The following is a 22,504-nucleotide window of genomic DNA, read 5'->3' as shown; positions in this document are numbered from 1 at the left end:
CTACATATAGCAGAAATTTTGCCCGTATTTAGGTTCAAAACAACAGAAATTATAGCCTACAGTCAGTGAAAACCTCTTATCTGTGTCTGTAATCTTCAGCAGCACATGTAGCCTCTGTTGGAGAGTAATTCTGTCATTCCCGGTTCATATTAGTCCAAAATGTGAAGATAATAAGTTAGTTATACATGGCATTTTGTTCGCGTTTGTTGAAAAAATAATGTGCTCCTTTTTTCCGGCTTCTCCTTTGTTTCTTCGTGCTTCACTCACGCGTTTGTCAGTGTCTGACAGGATCGGGTTTCAAAAGCACGTCAATAATCAAGCGCAGGTTATTATCATCAGCTCTAGAAGTTTGTTATTACAGATATAATGTTAGACGCGCGCGAGCGCAAGGAAAAAGGCGAAACCGCTCGCGCCTCAGACTGGCTCGTAAAAAACTACGGGGCACAGGGTAAATCTGCTTTTCTTCTTGTCTTTGTGGCTGTCCATCAAGATGACGACAAGGTTTGTTTGACCCCAGATCGACCATGGCTCGTTATTATATGTATTTATAATTCCGCTATAATCTCTCGCTGTGTTTTTCAAACATGGCGGGTTTTTTGTTTTCATTCTGGCTTGTTGCGTAAGCGAATGACGCCTCTCTGTAAACCAATAGCGTTCAGCTGCGCGTGTGGATCCGCCTTTTGGTACCCTTTCTCGTGTTTGGTACCCTTTCGAAAGGGTGCCGAAAAAGTGGTACGGTACGGTTCAGTTCGGTACGCTTTTTGACAGTGGAAACGGCTATAAAAGCATACCAAACCAAACCGAACCATACCGTACCACTCAGTGGAAACGGGCAATTTGTCAGCTAAACATTTATGGCATCCCTACTCTTTAGTCTTAGCGACAAATCGAAAATGTTAAGTTATGTTTTATTTATTTATTTTTTTTTTTGATTGTTTATTTTAATAACAATTAAAATCTTAGACTGTATAAGCAAATATGCTACAATTTAACACTTTAGAAAGCCAGTAGTGAATGACGATTACATTTAATTTAATAGCAAATCATATACATTTTGCGTTTTTAGACCCTTAAAATTTGTCATTTTAAATTTAGACATGCAACAAACGCTCGACATAAACTGTCCATACGTACCTGTTGTTTTGCTATTAATCTGCGCTAAAGCTCAAGTCCGCAGAACATATCATGTATGAAACACACTTGTTCTAGAATGCATATGCTAGCTAATTAGCATTTAAGAAAGTTGGTTGAGTTGGTAGGAACACAGTACAAATAAAAATATATATATAATAATGTTTTTGCTTTTCCAACAAACCTTTGCTAAACATCATTAGCATGCTTTAGCGGCTGAGAAAATATTGGAAAGTTCTGCACAAGCAAAGCGTTTGATGTGATATTATGTTGTTTCACATTCCGCAGAGGTTTGTTTTCTTAGCAATAAATGTGTGGGAAATGTTATGATAACGTTTTCATTTGTTTTACGACTTTCAACTGTTGAATGTGCGGTATTAACAAATATGCTAGCCTTTTAGCGCGTCAGAAGTCAGCCGAGGTAGGGAACAGCGGGGGAATGACATTTAAGGCAGAAACACTGACAGAGTGTGTGTTTTTCTTGGGAGAATGACACACACACACATACAGAGTGAGTGGCAGATCGAACAGAGTTGTTTGGCAGACGGCTCTGAAAACCGGCCCGGTCCTTTGACAGCCACACTGACTTTAAAAAGAGGCAGTCAAGGACACAGCAGCTCCAAACTCACTTGAACTTTGTTTTTCTTGCCTGTTTTAGAGTTTGTTGCCATACAGTTATTGTGTAAACATGGTATATTTGAGAGGAAGGACTAATGACTGAACTAATGATCTCGAAAGTTGGTGAACATCGTTTTTGTTTCAGGGCTCACTTCTGTCCATTAGTCTCTCATTAGTGGTGTAGTAAATTTGACATGGTCGTATTTCATTCAAATGCCAGACAGGAAATAGGATTAAGAAATTATTTAAATTATTATCTAATTATTTTCTTAATACAGTTCCAAAATGTTTATATTGTTTACCATGTCAAAATGTTTTAGATTTTTTTTTACATTTCACATTTTTGTAATAATAATAATAATAATAATAATAATAATAATAATAATAATAATAATAACAACAGCATTATTATTATTATTATTATTATTATTATTATTATTATTATTATTATTATTGTTATTAATAATAATAATAATAATAACAATAAGCTGTATTTAAATTAAGCTTTTGTTTTGTTTGTATTAATAATCAAGACTAACTGCATGCAACAATAAGGATTGCATTTGCATACTGTTAATATACACAATACTGTATATATTTGTGAAAATGTTTTTTTTTATATATATTTAGATCTAAAATATGTAAGATTCGTACACTGTAAAAACGCCAACTTTCAAAAAGTTCTCTGAACAGAATTTAATAAGTTAACTGAACTAAAATATTTTCATTTGAAATGTTGACAAATAATAGTTAGTTTGTTCAACAAATATGGTGCTTCAATGTTGAAAACTTATAATGTTTTGTTGAACTAATACAAAAGTCTTAGTTTTGCGTTGATGCGTGCCCTTCTTGTTGGCGCATGCGCGTTATAAGCTTCTAGCGCATGCGCGATTTACTTTCAAAGCTCGCTGCGGGGGGTACCTGCAGAGTCTTGTGCGCGCGCCAAAACGGACCATCGTTCTTTCTGCGGAGTTACAGGTATGTGTCAATCGTTTTCAAAATCAATTTTATATATTTGTTTGTATGTTTTTTTATGTACGATGTGCTATCCATCTGACTGCCCGATCTTTTACCAGTGTAATAATGATGTAAGAGACCGTGATAGAGAGCGCGGTTCAGAGCAGGCCCGCATTTCTGCTAAATCATAGGTATGTATACATCTTTTTTGTTGTCATCTAACGTTATATTATTTGATATGTTGGCTTTGATGTGCACGTCACGTGTATCCTAATACGTAACTATTTGTTATAATTTAGCTGTGGGTTAATTGTTTCGTGCACTTGTTTTTGGCATCATTAAAACATCATCTGACATCATTAAAAGTTTTGGGTGCTTGTATTTGAAACAAATAGCGATTTCAATCGAGTCATTTGCTTTAATAACTCACACGATTAATACAATAAGCATCAGGTAAGATATCAGATCAGGTATCCAAGACAAATTTCCTTGCAAAAACTAAATGTCCAGCATATTCAGACCAACTTGCTTTAACAGTCAACAAGCTTTAATTTACAGTAAATATGTAAAATGGCTGAAAATATCTTTTTTCTTTCTTTTTTGATCAAAAGGACTCTATTGACATAATGCAATGCAAGATTCCCTTGAGGAGGTAAGACTTGCTATCATCAGTGAAATTTGACCAGTCATTCACTATGAGATGCAAAAAACCTTTTCTCTTTGTCAAAAAGAAGTTGTTGAGATTCAGCCACTAGTGGAAGAAATTAAAGAAAGGTGGCCTGGACTTTTTTTAAAGGTAGAGGTAAGTCACTATATTGCAATTGCTTTGGTTTCATTTAAGGTAGTGTTGATAGTGCAAAAAATAACAAAAAACATTGTTATTATTATTATTATTATTATAGGTAATTCAGAATACTTCTGTATTCAAGATTTTTCTGAATATTTACATTGCTATATATATATATATATATATATATATATATATATATATATATATATATATATATATATATATATATATATATTTATTGTGTGTGTAAATATTATGTATGTTTTTTTGTATACTGTAGATTTGCATGGAGTTTTCTCGGATCTGTAAAGTAGATCTCCTGAGACAGTTCATGGAGTCACTTGATAAATATACAGCACCTCTCCTGAAACTCTACAGAAAAAGAAAAGATTCATTGGGTCCAGAGATGAAGACACTTTTGGACAAGATGTATGAGCAGGTACTCATTAAGATTTTTTTACTTATGCACCTGTGTGATGTTTTTAACATGTGCAACATATTTTGTCCTGTCAAACACAAAAGCATGAATTTCATGGTCAGGTAAAACAGTCTAATAAAACGTAATTGCAATAATTTAATTGTCAAGCCCTTTTGCATTCATTCAAATTGTGTCAAGTTGTGTTTTGACAGTGTGATGGAAGTAAGATAAGTAACAGATGTTTCACTTGTTTTGAGTTACCATTTCAAATGAATACATGCAAAGAGGAACTTAGAAAATGTATAACTGTAGTTTTTAACTCAAAGTAATTGTCACATGAAACTCTATGTTTATGGAATTTTATTTTCAATATCTGATCATGCAACCATTATCAAATACCATTGTATGGAAACCAAAATTCTTTTTAAAATTCTTATTTTGCGTTTTACACAAAATAAAGCCACAAGGTTTTTCAACAGCATGAATAAAATACTATGCTCAAAGTACATTTTTACTTACAAAACAATTGTAATCCATTTGTTGAATTTACAAAACCTTATAAGATTGTAAAACACCCTTTGTTAATGACTTTCCTTTAGGTCACTGATTTTGTCACCCTTCGAGAAAGAGCAGCTCTTGAGGGATTGACAATTTTTCTGCGTGAAAATTCTGCTTGCTTTCTCAAGATGTGTCTGGTAAGTTACCCATTTTCATACCCTATTCTACATTCATTAGTCTGCTTGGTAACACTTTATAGTAGCTGCACACTATAAATAACTTATTTAGCATTAGCAAATATTTAATTTATTATCTGTTAAGCATTAACTCTACATGAATAGATGTTAGTAAGCAGTTTATAACTACAGCTACAAACGCTGTAATCTTGACCTAGAAGCACATGTATAAAGTGCTTAATCATTGTATTATTTTTACTTAAATGATTAATTTTTCATTACTAATTTAAGTATTGCAATTTTTACAAACCAGTTATTTAAGAATAGTTGGTGTTTTTAAGATCATTCAGAATGCGTAAGTAAATGATTAATAAACTATTCAAATTAACATTTATATATCTTATTATTAAGGTATATAATAATAGTTACTTTTTATGTTAATAAATGCTTTATTAACTTAACTTCATCCAGTTGTGACCTACTCTAAAGTGAGGACTATTTATGCTTTATAAATCCCTGATAAATGACAATTAAAGGCTCAGTTATGTTCTAAACAGGACAATAAACAACATTTACAATATACAAATGAAACTGTATCAAATAAAAAATTAATCTTTGCAATCTTATGTAAAATAAAAGTTTAAACATTGCTAAATAACATTCAAATGTTGTCAATATATTGTTCAATATATATATTGTTGTTGTTTTTTTTTCAATTTGCAGTATGTTTAGATAAGATAGCAAAGATGTATTGTTCATTTAATATGGAGCCTTTAATTGTTATTTATAAGGGATTATAAAGCATAAATAGTCCTCCTCACTTTAGATTAGGTCACAAAACTGGATGAAGTTGAGTTAATAAAGCATACAAAACATGAAAAGTAACTATTAGTATATGTCTTAATTATAACATGTATAGAAATGTTAATTGTAATAGTTAATTAATAATTTAATACTCATTCTGAGCGATAAAAAAATAAAAACTACTTAAACCACTGGTTTGTAAATAATGCAATACTTAAATTGGTAATGAAAAATAAATCATTAACAAAGTATAAAAACACAATTATTAAGTACATTATAGATGCTTATAAGTCAAGAATAGAGCATTTGTAGCTGTATTTATAAACAGTTTACTAACACCTATTAATGTAGGGTTAATACTTTACAGATAAGCTATTAACCATTTGCTATTGCTTAATAAACTATTCATAGTGTGTAGCTATAATGTGTTACTGTATGTAAGTACAAAAGTATTACATGTTTCTTTTTTCATTGCATAATAATAATAACAATAATAATTATATTACACATCAATTAATTTCCCCTTTCATTACTTAATCACCTATAAGGACACGGACCCTGAAGACCACAGCACCAGAGATGTAAGGACTAGAATCCTCACTGTGGTTTAAGATGATGTTGGCACTTCTGCATCCCTGCCCTATGTGATGAACCTTGCTTGCTGTAATCCTGGAGGAGGCCATTGTACTTCAGGATATTACAGATCTGCCTGCAGCTTTTGTTTACTTGTTCGGTCTCTTGTATGCACTGACTATGGAATACCCAAAAGAACTCAAATATACTTTTGAAGTGATTCAGCATGTTTTCATGGAAGTTGGTGGCACATGCTCTGCGAGAGTTCAGTCTCTGAAGTCAAATTTTTAAACATGCACAAAGCCATTTTGCAAATGGCATTGCAACAATCATTGGTTAAAAACTTCATTGGTTACAAAAAGTCGTGAGTGTAACTGTATAAGCTAACTGAATTTGATGTATTTTTTTCATTTAATACACAGGTATGTGCTAAAGTTAAAATGCTATATGAAACATACTTTACTAAGGTTTGGTGTTTAAGATGCAATATTACTGTATTCTCAGTTTTGATATACCAAAAAACACTAAATGCTTTATAGGTTGTTTGGACTGAGAATGTTTTGAGGTCTGTTTTTGGACTTGGTATACTTTGTTGACAAAAGTGCAGTACACTTTATAGACTGTTTGAATGGAGTAGCTTTTAAGGTTTACTCTGATTAGATGACTTTATATTCATCTGGTTTGAGTGTTTGGACACAATAATAGCTTGGTTTTAAAACATTCAGTACTAGTTGTGTACAAACTTGCCCAGTGCTAAACACTGCTTATGTCAAATGCTGATTTTGAAAGAAAATGTTTTGTATAGTTTTTTTTAACACAGTTAAAAAAAATTTAAAAAGTGAATTGACTTTTCTTGTGTATTTAATTTGAATCCTAAAAATTATTAGTGAATGCATAATGGATCAGTTTGTCCTAATTTGTTCAGTAAACAAAAAAAATCTTGTTGGGTAAACATGATAATTTTTGTTCAGCAAACAAAATCTTGTTGGGTAAACATGATAATTTTTGTTCAGCAAACAAAATCTTGTTGAGTAAACATGATAATTTTTGTTCAGCAAACAAAAGATCTTGTTGAGTAAACATGATATTTTTTGTTCAGCAAACAAAAGATCTTGTTGAGTAAACATGATATTTTTTGTTCAGCAAACAAAAGATCTTGTTGAGTAAACATGATATTTTTTGTTCAGCAAACAAAAGATCTTGTTGAGTAAACATGATATTTTTTGTTCAGCAAACAAAAGATCTTGTTGAGTAAACAAGGAATTCAACAAAATATTTTGAGTTGACTGGTCTTCACACCCTGTTTGTTGAGTTAACTCAAAAAGCTGTGTGTGATAGGTTGCCTTATTATTTTAAGTTTATTCAACTTTTTTTTTTTACAGTGTATTATCGACATATCAATTTCTATGTTTTGTATCATTTCATTTTTGTTATATGTTATAAAAATATATAATCCACAAAAATGATGTAACAAAAGTATATAGATGTGATTAATCATGACTGTTGATTCAAAGTCAAAGTCAATTCAACCACATGTACAGGACATACAGAGAATCGAAATTGTGTTACTCTCAAACCCTAGGTGCCTAGCATATAATATTAATACAAAAAGTAGAATTTTAAAAAAGAAAATACAATAAATACAATTGCACATATAATGTAATCTTAAAATATAAGTAAAAAAAAAATTACATTTGTAAACAATACAATTACGCATAAGGGCATATGGCAAGGAGTGCAAACCAGAGTTGTGCAGAATATATAGTGCAAAAGGCTTGTAAACATGATAATTATGATAAAGTGACTGTGTCTTAATAATATAATTCATTCATATTCATTTTTAATAATAATAATATTAATAAAAATAATAATGTTAATAAGGAATTATATACATTGTATATATGTATATATATTTACATATGTATATATGTATATTATCTATATATATATACACACACACACACACACACACACACACACTTATTTTTTCAGTTCCTGTAAACCAATTTTATGAAATGCATGAATCTAATGACTCCTTTATTTATTTATTTATTTATTTATTTATTTATTTATTTATTTATTTATGTGAAACTATATTTCAGAGTAATTAAAAATAAATTTCATGTTATGTGATTTGTTAAATAAATTAAATATAAATAACTTTAAAAACATTCCTTTTTTGTATTTGTAAAAATGTTGTTATATAATGTATTACAATATATTTTTCTAACATTTTCAAACAAATATTGCTCTACACATTATTATTATTATTGAGGCATACAAAAATACAATATATAATATTTATTCACAAATATTGCTTTAGATAATAATAATAATAATAATAATAATAATAATAACAATAATAATGAAAATAATAATAATAATAATTCTTTAGACAATTGTTGTTGTTGTTGTTGTAGTTATTATTATTATTATTGTTGTTATTATTGTTATTATTAATGCGTACATCCCCATGAACCCTCCTCTCTGTTGTCTGTCCTCCAGTGTTCCTGCTGGCCAGGCTTCCGTCTGAAACATGACGGCAGGACGTGCATCGACGTGGACGAGTGTTCCGAGCAGTTTCCCTGCAGTCAGCAGTGTGTCAACACGTACGGCTCATTTCAATGTCTGTGTGCCGACGGTTACCAGCGGCCCGCCAGCAACACCCACAGCTGCAGGTCTCTCTCAGGTACTCTTCTAGTCAACACACACACTGGTGTGAATGAGCTCCTGTCGACCCACACACACTGCGGTTTATATTTAGACAAAAACTACAGGAGCTTGAAGACTATTAGTTAATCAGCTGGAGACGAGCTCTGATTGGCTGAGAGTGGATCCAGGTGGGACGTATGGCAGTTGTCTGTGGTTATTTACTGTATTAAAACACACACATGTTCATATATAGTCATTTAGTGCCTGTTTACTAATATCACTCACATGCTGAGAGTGTCACAATCATGGGTAGGGGAAAGAGAGAGGACTTAATTGCCAACGAAATGGGGTTTTATTTATAATAAAATAAAATGAAAGGCAAAACAAACTACCCCGAGGGGGAAAACATTAATAAAACAAATAAACAATCAAAACAAACTAGACTGGGCAGACTGGCAGGGATCAGGGCTGGAGGACAGGACAAGACAGGAAACGACGATGACGAACTGGCACAGGACAGCAGACATGAGGAGAATATAAGCAGAAATAATTACCACACAAACAGGTGAACATAATGAACTAATAACGGGTTAACAAGGAGGGTGGGACTAGACAATAGACGGGAGAGCATATGACACAAGAAAACACCACAAGCCATGTGCTCAAGTAAAACAGGACAAGAACACGCAGCCAATGAGAGAACTTATTAACCGCGTGTTCACAAAACAACACTAAAGCACAATTCTAAAGCACGCGGCCATAATGTAAACACTTAGCCACGTGCTTAGACAACACAAACATAAACAGACACAAGACACGAGCACACGATGAATAAAAACACCTTACTGTGCGCCAGGGGCGTCGCTAGACCCCATTTACTGAGGCACGTGCCCCAGTAAAAATCGCCAGTGCCTCAGTAAATGGCAATCCCAGAATAAAGACGTTATTCTCTACGTGCAACCGAATATATATATATATATATATACATACATCTATATGTAGAGCTTTAGAGCCCCAGTAGAGCTTTATGTCTAGCAACGCTCCTGCCGTGCACTCACACATAGGCCTGAACCGACCAGACTGTGACGCTGAGAATGAAATGGCGCGATGCCAACAGAACAAAACACAAAAACGAGTACAAGGGCACGCGTCCCAAGCACGCACAGACCTTGCGCACCCACATCAAGCGGGAGTGCGCATGGCCTGAGCACATTCACGATGGCGCCCATACAGAGACACATAATGACAGAAAAGGAGTGCTCGACCAGAGTCGAGCACAACATACAGGACAAGACAGAACTAGTGTCTGGACTCTGCCACTAAAGCAATAATTTAAATGTTTGCCTAATTGTAATGTGCATATATGTGTGTTTATATATTATATAGGGATGTTCTCATTAGATTAATGCATAAAAATATATCTATTATTTTAACTCAGTGTTTCATATATTTTTATGTTTAATATTATATTTTTAATATTTTTATGTTTTTTAGGGTTGCAAAATATATGTTTTATTTTTTGTACTATTTATATCACTTAATAATCAGAAGATATATCAAATTACCATGGTATTACCTACTAATTCAATATCTCTATGACATAATACCAGCAGTACATTTGCCTTTATTAATCTACAGTACTTTTCGCATTGAAACACACACACACACACACACACACACACACACACGCACACACACACACACACACATACATACACACACACGTACAGATACACACAGAGACTGAAGTAATAAAGCTCTGTTTGTGTATGATTGGCATGTCTAAGTCCCGGTCTTGACAGGAAGTGGATGTTCAAGCGTTGGCAGCTCACGGGAAATCGATTTCAAGTCATCAGACTGAAGTTGCAGTCGTGTCTCGCAGCTGGAATAATCCATATAGCAACACAAACACTTATTTAAAGGCTTTTCAATGTATTTCAAACCCCAATATATACATGTAGCCGAATACTTTGACATACAGAGTACTTTTTAAATCTATTCGCAGTCAAGCTGGATTAAAGTTAGACTGTGTCTGTGGTTTATAACAGCATTGGATGCTTTTAAGAGACATAGTGTGGTGAAATAAATAAAATAAATAACACAATGATAGGATTTACTAATATATGTATTATTTATCTTTTCCTTTAAGAAATCAGAAATATCAGATACTGAGATAGATAGACAGATAGATAGATAGATAGATAGATAGACAGACAGACAGACAGACAGACAGACAGACAGACAGACAGACAGACAGATAGATAGATAGATAGATAGATAGATAGATAGATAGATAGATAGATAGATAGATAGATAGATAGATAGAACATATATCAACGATATTAATAAATAAATACAGAAGAAATGTAATACTGTGTATATAAAAATCAATTTCTTTTCTAGCGGAGCAGCCTTTTCTTATCCTTGCCGACCATCATGAAATCAGAAAGATCAGTCTGGATGGATCAAACTACACTCTTTTGAAGCAGGTAAACAAAATATAACTTATAAATGTGTTTAAAATCATGTTTTATGATCACTATAGTGCCTTGGTGTTCACAGATGCCTTGATATTTAGATATCTCATTAGCATGTTCCCATTCCTTCGTATTCCCTTGCAAATCCATACTTAGTTATTTTCATAAAAGCACACATGCTAAGAACATATGGAGCTTAATATAGACATACCATAACATGCCAATTCTCAAAAGGGAAAACACAACAAGAACCACCTGTGATGTTTTATAGAAATTCACAAGATAAACATGTGCCTGAAATATCGGTACAGACACTTGACTGACACAAATATTGAATACTCACCCATGAAAAGTCATATTGTGATTAGATAATCAAGTATTTCTACTTAAATGATAATGAAAAGTATAACTTGTAGCTCTTTTAATCATTTCTAACCAGTAAAATTAAGTTCATTATTACCAGACGAGCCCCCCTTTTTATACATAAACTATTCGTTTTGTTTTTTGTTTTGTTTTGTTTTGTTTTGTTTTGTTTTGTTTTGTTTTGTGTTTTGTTTTGTTTTGTTTTGTTTTGTTTTGTTTTGTGTTTTGTTTTGTTTTGTTTTGTTTTGTTTTGTTTTTTGTTTTGTTTTGTTTTGTTTTGTTTTGTTTTGTTTTGTTTTGTGTTTTGTTTTGTTTTGTTTTGTTTTGTTTTGTTTTGTTTTGTTTTGTTTTGTTTTGTTTTGTTTTGTTTTGTTTTGCAAATAATTTGCACATATAATGTAGACAATATTTTAAAAAATGTGTTGTCTAAACAAAAACAAATTAATTATCATAAATATCAACATGCTACTGTTATTTTTGCAATGTAAACAAACTATATTTATCATCCAGACATTGAGAGGGGAGACAACACAGCATTAAGAACCACTTGTGATGTTTTATAGAAATTCACAAGATCAACTTGAATCTCAAACATCATTTCAGACACTTGACTGACACAAATGTTAAATATTTGCCCATGGAAAGGTCATTTTGGGACTAGAATATCAAGTATTTCTACTTAAATGATCATGAGAAGTATAAATAATGTCTCTTTTATCCCGAACTAGGGATATTAAATAAATAACGAAAATAACTCAAATGTGTTGTTGATTTTGTTTTGTTTTTCAGCAGCAAATAATTTGCGTTGCTGTTAAACCTATAACATAGACAATTTTTTTTGTAATACTTAAAAAAAGTTTTGTCTAAAGAATTTTCTTTTAATTATCTTAAAATGTCAACATGTTACTATGATTTTTACCACTTTGAAATTTTACATTGATCGTCCAAACATTGAAAAGTGAGAAAACACAGCATCAAGGACCACCTTAAGAATCAACTTGAGCCTCAAACATAATTTCAGACACTTGTCCGACACAAATAGTACATATTTGCTCACGGAAAGGTCATATTGTGACTGGAATTTCAAGTATTCCTTGTTAAAATGCCATGGAGAGTAAAACTGTTGGCCCTTTTAATAATTTCTCACAATGAAATCACAGTAGTCTTTATTAACAAAAAGAAAAAAGTTAGGATATTAAACACCCAGCTGAGTCCCCCTGTCAAAAAGCATGTACAAGTTTGAAGTTAAAATTAAAATAATTCTTTGATAAAGACAATATATTTGTAATGTTTTAAAAATCTTAAAAAATAAAAATCTTTAAATTATCAACTTGATGCCATGGTAGGGAGAAAACACATCACCAAGAACCACCTAAGATGTTTTATAGAAATTCACAGGAGTAACCTGAGCCTCAAACATTGTTTCAGACACTTGACTGACACAAATATTGAATATTTGCACATGAAAAGGTCATGTTGTGACTAGAATATCAAGTATTTCTACTTAAATGATCATGAAAAGTATAACTAGTGGCTCTTTTAGTCATTTCTGATGAGTAAGTAACATTAGTCATCATTAATATGAAAACATAAGTTAAACTCTTTAATCCCGGACGAGCCCCCTTGTCTAAGCTTTTATTAAATTTTGCATTGAAAATTAAAGTAATTCAACAGTTTTTAATTTTGTACAGTTTTTTTGACTACAAAAGGAGAATTGTCATTGTCGTAAAACCTATAATATTGACAAATTTTTTGTAACGTTTAAAGTTATTATGATTTTTGCAAAGTGAACAATTTATATTTACCACACAACAATTTAAAAGGGAGAAAACACAGCATCGAGCTTTATAGAAATTCACAAACATGCATCTAAGTCATTGATTGACTTATTTGCATGCTTTAAGGTCATATTGTGACCATAACACTAACTGTTCCCACTTTAACAATGAAAGTGAAAGAGTGGACAGCATTTCCACTTAAACGATTGCTCCATTATTAACAAAAGCATCACTTCTGCTTTTTAATCCCGGACGAGCCCCCCATTTGTTTGCAAATGACCGTAAGTTGGGAAAATCTCTTTCAGCTTTGAGTGTGTGAAAGAAATTGAGCACTTCGTCATGGAAGGAGCAGTTAAAACCACATGCTTGACTGCATTCATCAGTCAGAAACTCCATCAGTTTGATTTAAAAGGTCTGGTCCAGCAAATTAGATGTGGACGCGGTGGGGGGTTCGAGTCAATGAGACACACAGGAGAATGTGAAAAACCCCTACTGAGAAAGTGATTGGCTGTGGTCTGAGCGGAGCATGATGGGAAGCGTCTGTCAGACACAGGATGTCGCGCTCATTTCGGAGCCGACATCTTGAAAATTATAAGCGAAAGGTATTGCAAAAGTGCTGTAATGAGTAAGTTGACTTGAGTGCATTTTGATGTTTGGTGTTGGGGTTATTGTTATGAATTTGATAAGCTGCTTCAGAAAACTTTTATTATATCTTAAATTTTAAATTTACTGTTTATTTATCAGATGCTTATCCATAGTGACTTACAATTAAGGATAAAAGAATTGCATACTATAAGTAGGGATGTCCCGATACAACATTTTAACTTCCGATACAATACCGATATTGCAGGCTTCAGTACGAACCAATACCGATACAAATCCGATACAATAATCAGCACAAATTAAGAATACTTTACTTTTACCTTTTTCGTTGAGTGGAATGTATGAACGGCTAGATCAAACTGAGAACAAAAGTCAGCAACAGTAAGTATGGAAAAAAAACAACCAATTTATTAACTATTGGTTGCATAATTGTGAACCTTTTACATAAGAATATATAAAAAAGAATAAATATTAAGACCCTAAAAAAATCTTAATTGAATAAACAAAAATATGTTTTTTAAAGTGCAAAATACTAATTAAAGGTCACTTCAGTTATTTATTTTTTACCATCAGCCAATGGTAGAAACAGCTGAGAGCAGGAACAAAAGAAAAAATAATTGTTAACTGCTAAAGATTGAGGGTCCAAAGTTTCAATTTCACACACAGCTTCTTGATGAATTTTTGATCCAGTTTCGAGCTGAAAAAATCTTTTCAAACTGGGCAGCAGAAATAGGGAGTTACTGTTATAAGTTATTGTTAAATGAATAAAAATGTGCAGTATGGTTAGTGCAAACATTCACATGACCAGAGCAGTTTAATCTGTATTTGCATCATAAGAAGATTATGGCTGTATCAATGTTCCCAAACAAAACATTATTAGTTTTATAATAATATATATTACGCATATTATCTTTAACATAAATATACTTGCAGTAGCTAGATTGAAACACACCTTTTCTCCACAGCACATAAAATATTGTCACTTTTAAGAAGAATTTTATTAATCAAAATTCATTCTATTTGCATAATATATTGCACAGATTCCACCCTATTTCCCACATGGGAAAAGTCCGACAATGTAAAGAAAGACAGAACTGCAAACTCACGTGCAAAGCTGACACTGTTTATCAGAGCACTTTATCTTTCTGGGCTTTTTAAAGAAGAGTTAAATATGGGAATGCCTCTTTCATTTTCCCTCTGCCTGAAAGTAATACCATTCTTTCTTTTAAACTGTAATGGCCCTCAGCAGCAGAATCATTTCTTATTCTTATTTAACAGACAATTAAAACAACAAAAATGTTTGGCATTTAACACCTTATACATGACACTGTTTCTTTTCAGTGTGTTCAAGTAAAAAAAAAAAGAAATCCACCTTTTTACTCCTACTATCCATGTGCACCACATACAGGTCAAATCTGCTCTCTATCTCTCTGTTGTAGCCTTGGTGCTGCTCAGAGATTGAGATGCACCAGCCAAAGTTTGCGTATAAACGGGGCCAGTGTGATCTAGGACGACCTAGGGTGGCAGACTAGAAAGGGCGGCGACACCTCCCTCACCACCCGCATCCTCAGCAGTTATATCCGCGCCTAGGGTGGCAGAATAGAGCCCTGCATATAAAGCAATGTAAAAACGCAGCTATGGATGGCGAAAGCAGAATCCAGGACATGTTAGGCGAATTAGAAATCCTGGCTGAACGCAAGTCCCAAATAGAGGACCTGTCCGGGAAAAAGAGGATGTTTTGTCACCCTAAATAATGAGCTGAATCAGTCTATTTAGTAAAAGGCTCTTTTCAAAGCTACTACCAAAGTCAGAACAGGTGTCCAGTGCATATCTGTGGGTCTGCAACAGCAGAGCATGCGAGTCTGTGGCGGAGTATTCTGTTTCTTACCTACACAGAACCGGGCTGCTGAGGTAAAGTCTTATGTGTGGGAAGCGCTGGTATTGAATTGGGTATGACATTGGATGCACCACGATATGAAAAACTGAAAAACAGCAACAATTCGTTTAAAGCCGTGCCTGAGTCCACTAGATTAATTCTGAGGTCCATCCAGCTCTGTTAGCTCCAAAACTTCTCCAGAAACTGTACCTGGATGATGGAAGCTTTCAGCGGTGCTTCCGACTGAGCCGAGCCCATTTTGATGAGCTGTTGTCTAGTGTCGGCAGGAGGATTCTCCCCCTGGACACCAACAACAGTCGCTACGTCATAATCACTCCCCTACAAGAGAAAGCTCCTGATTGATTAACATGGTGCGAATGTCCGCTGAAGTTCGGATTTTTCAACTCGAGTGATTCATGCGTCAATCACGCCAAATGCTCAACTTGCACCACAGTCGTGTGAATCGCGTCATTCCAGCTGCCTCATTCATGCGTATCGCGCTGCAGGATGTCTATTCGCGTCTTTGCATTGACTTAACATGTAACTCACTCGGGCTTGACGCTTCTTTCGCGTCTGGTGTGAACGCAGCATTATGATTTATGGGTGTATTATGGGGAATAGCCAAAAATCAAAAGTCATAGGAGATTTTTTTTATTTTAATGCCAAAAATTATTAGTATAATATGTAAAGATCATGCTCCATGAGGACATTTTGTAAATCTCCTACTGTAAATATATAAAAACTTAATTTTTTAATTTAGATGATGCATTGCTAAGAACAATTTTATCAATATTTAGATTTTTTTAACCCTCACATTCCAAATTTTCAAATGGTTGTATCTCTGCCAAGTATTGTCCTATCCTAATAAACCGTAAATCAATTGGAAACATATTTATTCAGCTTTTAGATGAGAAATCTCAATTGAGAAATCTCAATTTCCAAAAATTGACCCTGGTTTTGTGGTCTAGGGTCAAACACACATACATTATATATACATAAGACTAGACTACTGAACCAGGGACAATTTTTTGAAATGTAATATTTAAGACGTAATATTTCCAATTTTTGGAAATGTAATATTTAAAAAGTATTCTTAAGATAGAAATGTGAAACGTGAATGCATCTCTCTTTGAAAAAAAAAGAAAGAAATCCTCTTATTTTTTTCTCTTTAAAATCCCATCTGTCAATCTAACGCTTCGCCTGTCTCTTTCTCTTTGTCTGCGTCTCTGCAGGGACTCAGTAATGTCATCTCTCTAGACTTTGACTCCAGGAAGGAGTTGATCTATTGGATTGACACTAGCAGACCCAGCGGACGCAGAATCAACAGAATGCGCCTCAACGGAAGCGACCTCAAGGTACATCTATGAATATCTATGTGCGTTTCTGTTGAATTACTCTTGAAATCATCTAAAATTGCCCAAACCGACATATGCAAATATCACTTTGCCCCTGGGTAAATTTGATTCCTGTCACCTCTGTGCTCGGGCAGTTTTTGATTGTGAAGACTTTGCAGATATGTTCAAAATCTTCTTTTGCTTTCTAGCAAGATACTGGAGTTAAATAGATTGCTTTAATAGCACGATTTATTTAAATTTGGACTAATTTGATTAACTGAGAAGATTTTGTTGTATATAATCAGGAAAATTGTGTATGAAAAAAATCCCTATCTAAAATCCTTCAGAAATCAGATATGAATAAAACTTTGCAGTTTGGTGTTTTAAAGCTGTTGAAGATTAGATTTAAGGGTCACTATAAGGGAAAACACTAATTTTGAGGAAACAGCCTTTAAAAATGTATCGCAGTTAAAATCTGCAGACGCAAATTGATAAACTTCTACAAAAGAACCACTTACAAGTGCATTTTAGGTATCTTCTTTACATTAGACTGAAAAAAAATCATAAAAAATCATAAAAAAAATTAAAAAATCATCATTCCGAAAAGCCTCAAATTTAAAAAGAAATGGGTGCATTTTCATGTCTCGCTTTAAGGATAAGTGGGATTTCTTTTATAAAATGAGCCAGAGATGCACTGACACAGTGTAATGTATGTGTGTGTGGATGTCTGTCTACATATTTCTCTCCATCAATGCCCTTGTGTATATTACTCAGGGCAGAAAATGGGCATAGTGTGCCAGCCTTGCCCTGCTGGGCCGCCAGAGCTCGTTATGTTTAATATCGGGCCATAATGGCTCATTAAGCTTGATTGAACTTTGGATCTTGAACTGATTTATGATAGTGTGCTGTAGTTCAGAGAAAGAGAGAGAGAGGGGTAGAGTTTCTGTAAAGGCATTGAAGTAAGGTGATAAAGTTATTCTCAATGTTGAAACTGAAGGCTAAATAAATCCACTATGCGATTATTTTCATCAAACGTTGAAGGAAAGAAGATGATAAATAACATTTAGCGAGTGATTGAGGGACATTGTTGGCGATTTTGGCATTGCAAGCTACAAATTCTCATGACAAACGCTTTGATTAATAGCAAATATGCCTCATTTTCAGCTTTTAATGTAGTTTCAAAGGCTTTTTTTGAATATTCATTTAAAATTTTACGTTAAAAATCAACAAAGTGTTTAGCATGAAAATGCTAGTAGTAGTAAATTCCACAAAATTGCATCTAATCAAGAAAATGCAATACACCACATGAAAATACTGGTAGCAGTGCAAATTTCGACCAAAATTTGGTTTCAAAAATATATAATATGTCACTTGATTGACTTATTTGCATACATAAAAGTCATTTCATGACCACAATACCAACTATTACTAGTTAAGCAATGAAAGTGAAAGAGTAGACAGTATTTCCAGTTAAACTATCACTCCATTATTAATGAAAGCATCAGTTCTGCTTTTTCATCCCGGACGAGCCCCCGGTTTGTTTGTGACCGACCGTAAGTTAGGAAACTCAGCTTTTCGAAGGTGAACAAATGGAGCACTTATTAATGTAAGGAGCATTTCATGTCACATGGACTCAAATATTAATAATCACACGAAAATACCGGTAGCAGTACACGTTTTGACCAAAATTTGGGGGCAAAAAGAATTATGATGTTTTTTATGAGATCACTTTGAGTAGCTTAAAGAGTAAGTCCACACCCAAAAAAAGGCTGAAAACCTCTTAGAGCTTCAATTATCTTCGAGACACAAATTAAGACATTTTAGGCATTCGCCGTAGACAGACAATTAGATTATTATCAAGCTACTAGAATACATTCGTGTGCATATAAAACAAACAAAATCAATGTGTTCAGCTTTCTTTTTCTCTTTGTCAGTATACTGTGCATTCTAGGCAAACTGTCAGAGCTCCGTCTAAACATGAAGTATGAACATACACCTTATACTGACACTGGGGAGAATAAAATGCTAAACTATTGAGATGTTGATCTTGAAAATATGTCGCACCGTACTGTAAGTTTGCACCTAGTAAAATTGCTATTGTAAAATAATTGAATTTGATTCTCCACACTCCACTGCTGTTGTTTTGCTAACTCAACTCATTATTATGGCTTATATCTTAAATCATTCTAAAACAGTTAACTGAGGATGCTAGTTTCCCTGGTGAGCACAGCATCTAAAAAAAACCTGTGAAGATGTCGAAATTGATCATGGCTAGGCTAGTTTTAATTAGCGCTGATACTATGACCCAGTCTGAGGCGAAATGTCTTTCATGTTCATCTCTAATGTTCATCAGCTTGCAAAATGTTACTCTTACTCTTAAAGCGCTAGGCAGGGGGCACCAGCAACCAAGAGCGAAAATGATTAAAAGCACTGTATTATCCACCAGCTGGGAAGAGCATTGTTTATGCCAAAACAGTGTTTTTTTGTGATCAGGAGCGGGAGTGAAATGTTGTGAAGTGTGTTTTGCGTGTGAAACTTCTTCTTTTGGGAACTTTTCTTGTCATTTTGGATTTTCAGGGAGACTGATGTGTGGTTTTGTACTGTAGCTCACTGGTAATTAGCAATAATAACCAAGTGTAGCACAACGGATCAGTTTCCAAACCTAGATTTTACCTTTACAAAAAGTGTTAAGGTTGGCTTCAAACACAACATTGCTGTAGTTTAATTTTAGCAAGTGAAAACTTGCTAAATTGCTGGCTAACAGCTATGCGAGCTATTCTTACAGCCACCAGCTGAGAACCACATATGTAGAGGTTATTTTTACCATTGAATTTTTACCTTTTATTTGAGGAATCAACGCCTCCCTATGCCTTTTTATGACTGAATGCCTTTTACTGCAGTTGAAAAATAGCTCATTTGCTGGCTATGCTAGCTCATTCTTAGCAATTGTTGGTCTATATTGACAATTTCAGTTTGCTTTGTTTTGTTTTATACCAATAAAACAGCAAAGACTCTCCTTTAGCTGCTACTCTCCATTCTGTACTTTTCTACCAGGAAGCACTTGTTCTCTGCAGCTCTATCTGTGAGCAAATGCACGTGAATAAGTGGCCAAAGAGACCAGCTGTGCTTGACTGCTGTTTTCCCAGGTGGTTCACAGGACGTCGGTCCCCAGTGCTCTCGTGGTCGACTGGATCGGCAAGAACTTGTATTGGTGTGACGGCGAGAGAAAGACCCTCGAGGTGGCGAAAGCTAATGGACTCTACCCTACTGTACTGCTGAGGACTGGATTGAGAAATCCAACTGCTCTGGCTCTCGACACTCTGACAGGGTAAATGAGGCTTAATGTTACTTATTGTCCACAATCCCAGAGCGCATTGCTGTTGAGCACATTTTTGGTTCTGAAAAGTCCCCCAGCATAACCTTTTTAACTCCAACCAAAAAGTCATGTTAAAATTAGAATAAATAAAAAAAATTACACATATCTGAAAAAAACTGTATTAAACGTGCTACGCCAGTAGATGGCGATGCCTTTTTCTAAATATGCTCTATGTTCCTGGGTATGGTTACATTTGTTGATCGTAAGTTCTTGCTTAAACTGTAACTAGGGGCCAAGCAGCAAAGCAAAAAAAAAAATTGCTATTTTGAATTTTTTGCAAAACCTATTTGATCAAACTCGTCCTAGGCTGTTTATCTGATTTTGGCCAAAATTGAGTCACATGATCTACAGACCATGCTGACTAAAAGTTATGGAATTCAAGTTGATTAGACCAACTGTTTTTGTTTAACTTGCGAACAAATCTAATGTAGAGCTTGCGAAAATCGACTTGAAGCAATATCTCCGTAACGCATTGACGTATTCACACCAAACTTGGTGTGTGTTATGACACCGTTGGTCTGAGGTTATCTGCAGCGTTTCGGAGCACTGCCCCTTAGTGGTCTAGACATACAGAAAATAGCTTTTTTTTGCTTAAATCTTCTCGACCCTTTGTCCAAAACTCAGAAAACTGGTCTCTTCTGGTCTCGGCATGCTCTCTTCCGACAGAGCATGCCGAGTCGAATAATGTTCGATTTTTCCAGGTCAGCTATTTTGAGCGTCTCCCATTTAAATTTTTGTCAAAAAAATGCTAAATTTCACAAACAAATTCACGTATCATTACAAAACATGGGATGCATCTTCAACACCATGCCCTGAAGGTACTCAAAAAATTATTGAGCAGCGCCACCTTGTGGCCAAAATTTATAAGCAATTAAAAAAAAATGCTAATAACTTTTTCTAAGTATTCCTTATTGACATGACATGTGTCTTGTTATATTACCTGGATCATGCCGAGACCATTGATACCAAATATGAACTTCCTGTGCGCCATTTTGTTTTTGGCTGAAAATCTATTTTTTCGAACTCATCCTAAACCGTTTTTCCGATTTTCACCAAATTTGACTCCGATGTTCTTCAGACCATGCTGGCAAAAAGTTATGGAATTCATGTTGATACGTGACACTGTTTCGTTTATTTGTAACTAAATTTGTTCTTGCTTTGGTTGTACCACATGATCTTAAGATAGAATGTAGTTAGAAGGACCTAAACTGACATAATAGCCAATCAGAAAGAAATCAGAAGCCTTCAAACTGAGCTCATCCGTTTGATTTAATCTACTGTCATCTCTTGAGGCTCAATAGAGGCATCTGTAAATGTTTAGTTGGAATGTAGAATTCTGTTTAGACTAGGTTCAGTGGTGCAAAACACACACATACAGAATCAAGTTATAACTAAGTGTGCAACTGGCCTCAGTCCACACATGGTCCCGTTGTTCACCAATGTTATTTTGTGCACTTTCAAAAAGCCGTTGTCATCTAAACACCAAGGCAAATATAGTTTTTCACCCCAAATTCTACTGAAGGTGAGTGTTTAAAAAATAAGTTGAAATAATGTAACTGACGGCTTCAATAGAAGCACTTTACATTGATCACTGCAACAACCTCAGAGCTCACAGTAGGTGTGTGTTTAAAGATTGATCAGATATGGTTAAAAATCAACTCCCTTGTGGAGAAAATGAATGTAGTATGTGGGTTTACCTCCGAAACATGACTGTTGCACTATATTGCGCAGTTTAAAGCTACATCCATTCCCATTGGTGCCTTAGGTATGTGTTCTGGATCGACTGTTGTGAACAGCCCCAAATTGGACGGATCGGGATGGACGGCAGCAAGTCACGCGTCATAATCGATACAGAAATACGCTCCCCTTCAGCTTTGACCATTGACCACGTCAACAAAAGGATCTACTGGGCTGACGAGAACCATATCTTATTTGCCAATATAGATGGTACCAAACGACACAAGGGTAAGAGCTTTAATATCTCAAATCTAAGTCTTGATCAAAATTGACATTGACAAAATTTTCTACAACCTCCAGTCCCCATACAAGATATAGGTGGAGTTACCGGTCTCACATTATT

General features: G+C 34.2%; 1 protein-coding gene and 1 long non-coding RNA gene across 2 annotated transcripts in view; both read left to right on the top strand.

Moving 5' to 3' along the window:
* The window catches only part of lrp1ba (low density lipoprotein receptor-related protein 1Ba), a 407,482-nt gene that overhangs the window by 283,592 nt on the left and 101,386 nt on the right, over window positions 1-22,504 (top strand). Inside the window, 6 exon segments of the mRNA XM_056448564.1 lie at window positions 8,471-8,654; window positions 11,021-11,106; window positions 16,947-17,069; window positions 20,195-20,376; window positions 22,190-22,389; window positions 22,462-22,504. The exon segment at window positions 22,462-22,504 is cut by the window's right edge and continues 146 nt beyond it. Of these exon segments, the coding sequence (XP_056304539.1) occupies window positions 8,471-8,654; window positions 11,021-11,106; window positions 16,947-17,069; window positions 20,195-20,376; window positions 22,190-22,389; window positions 22,462-22,504 (818 nt within the window).
* Window positions 2,829-3,502, top strand: LOC130215860 (uncharacterized). Its single transcript, XR_008835749.1, has 3 exons — window positions 2,829-2,897; window positions 3,318-3,358; window positions 3,438-3,502. It is a non-coding gene; the product is annotated as an uncharacterized LOC130215860 (long non-coding RNA).

Source organism: Danio aesculapii, chromosome 22 (assembly GCF_903798145.1).
Source record: "Danio aesculapii chromosome 22, fDanAes4.1, whole genome shotgun sequence".
Lineage (NCBI taxonomy): Eukaryota > Metazoa > Chordata > Actinopteri > Cypriniformes > Danionidae > Danio > Danio aesculapii.
Note: the sequence above shows the minus strand (reverse complement) of the source record. Positions and strands in the feature narration are given on the sequence as shown.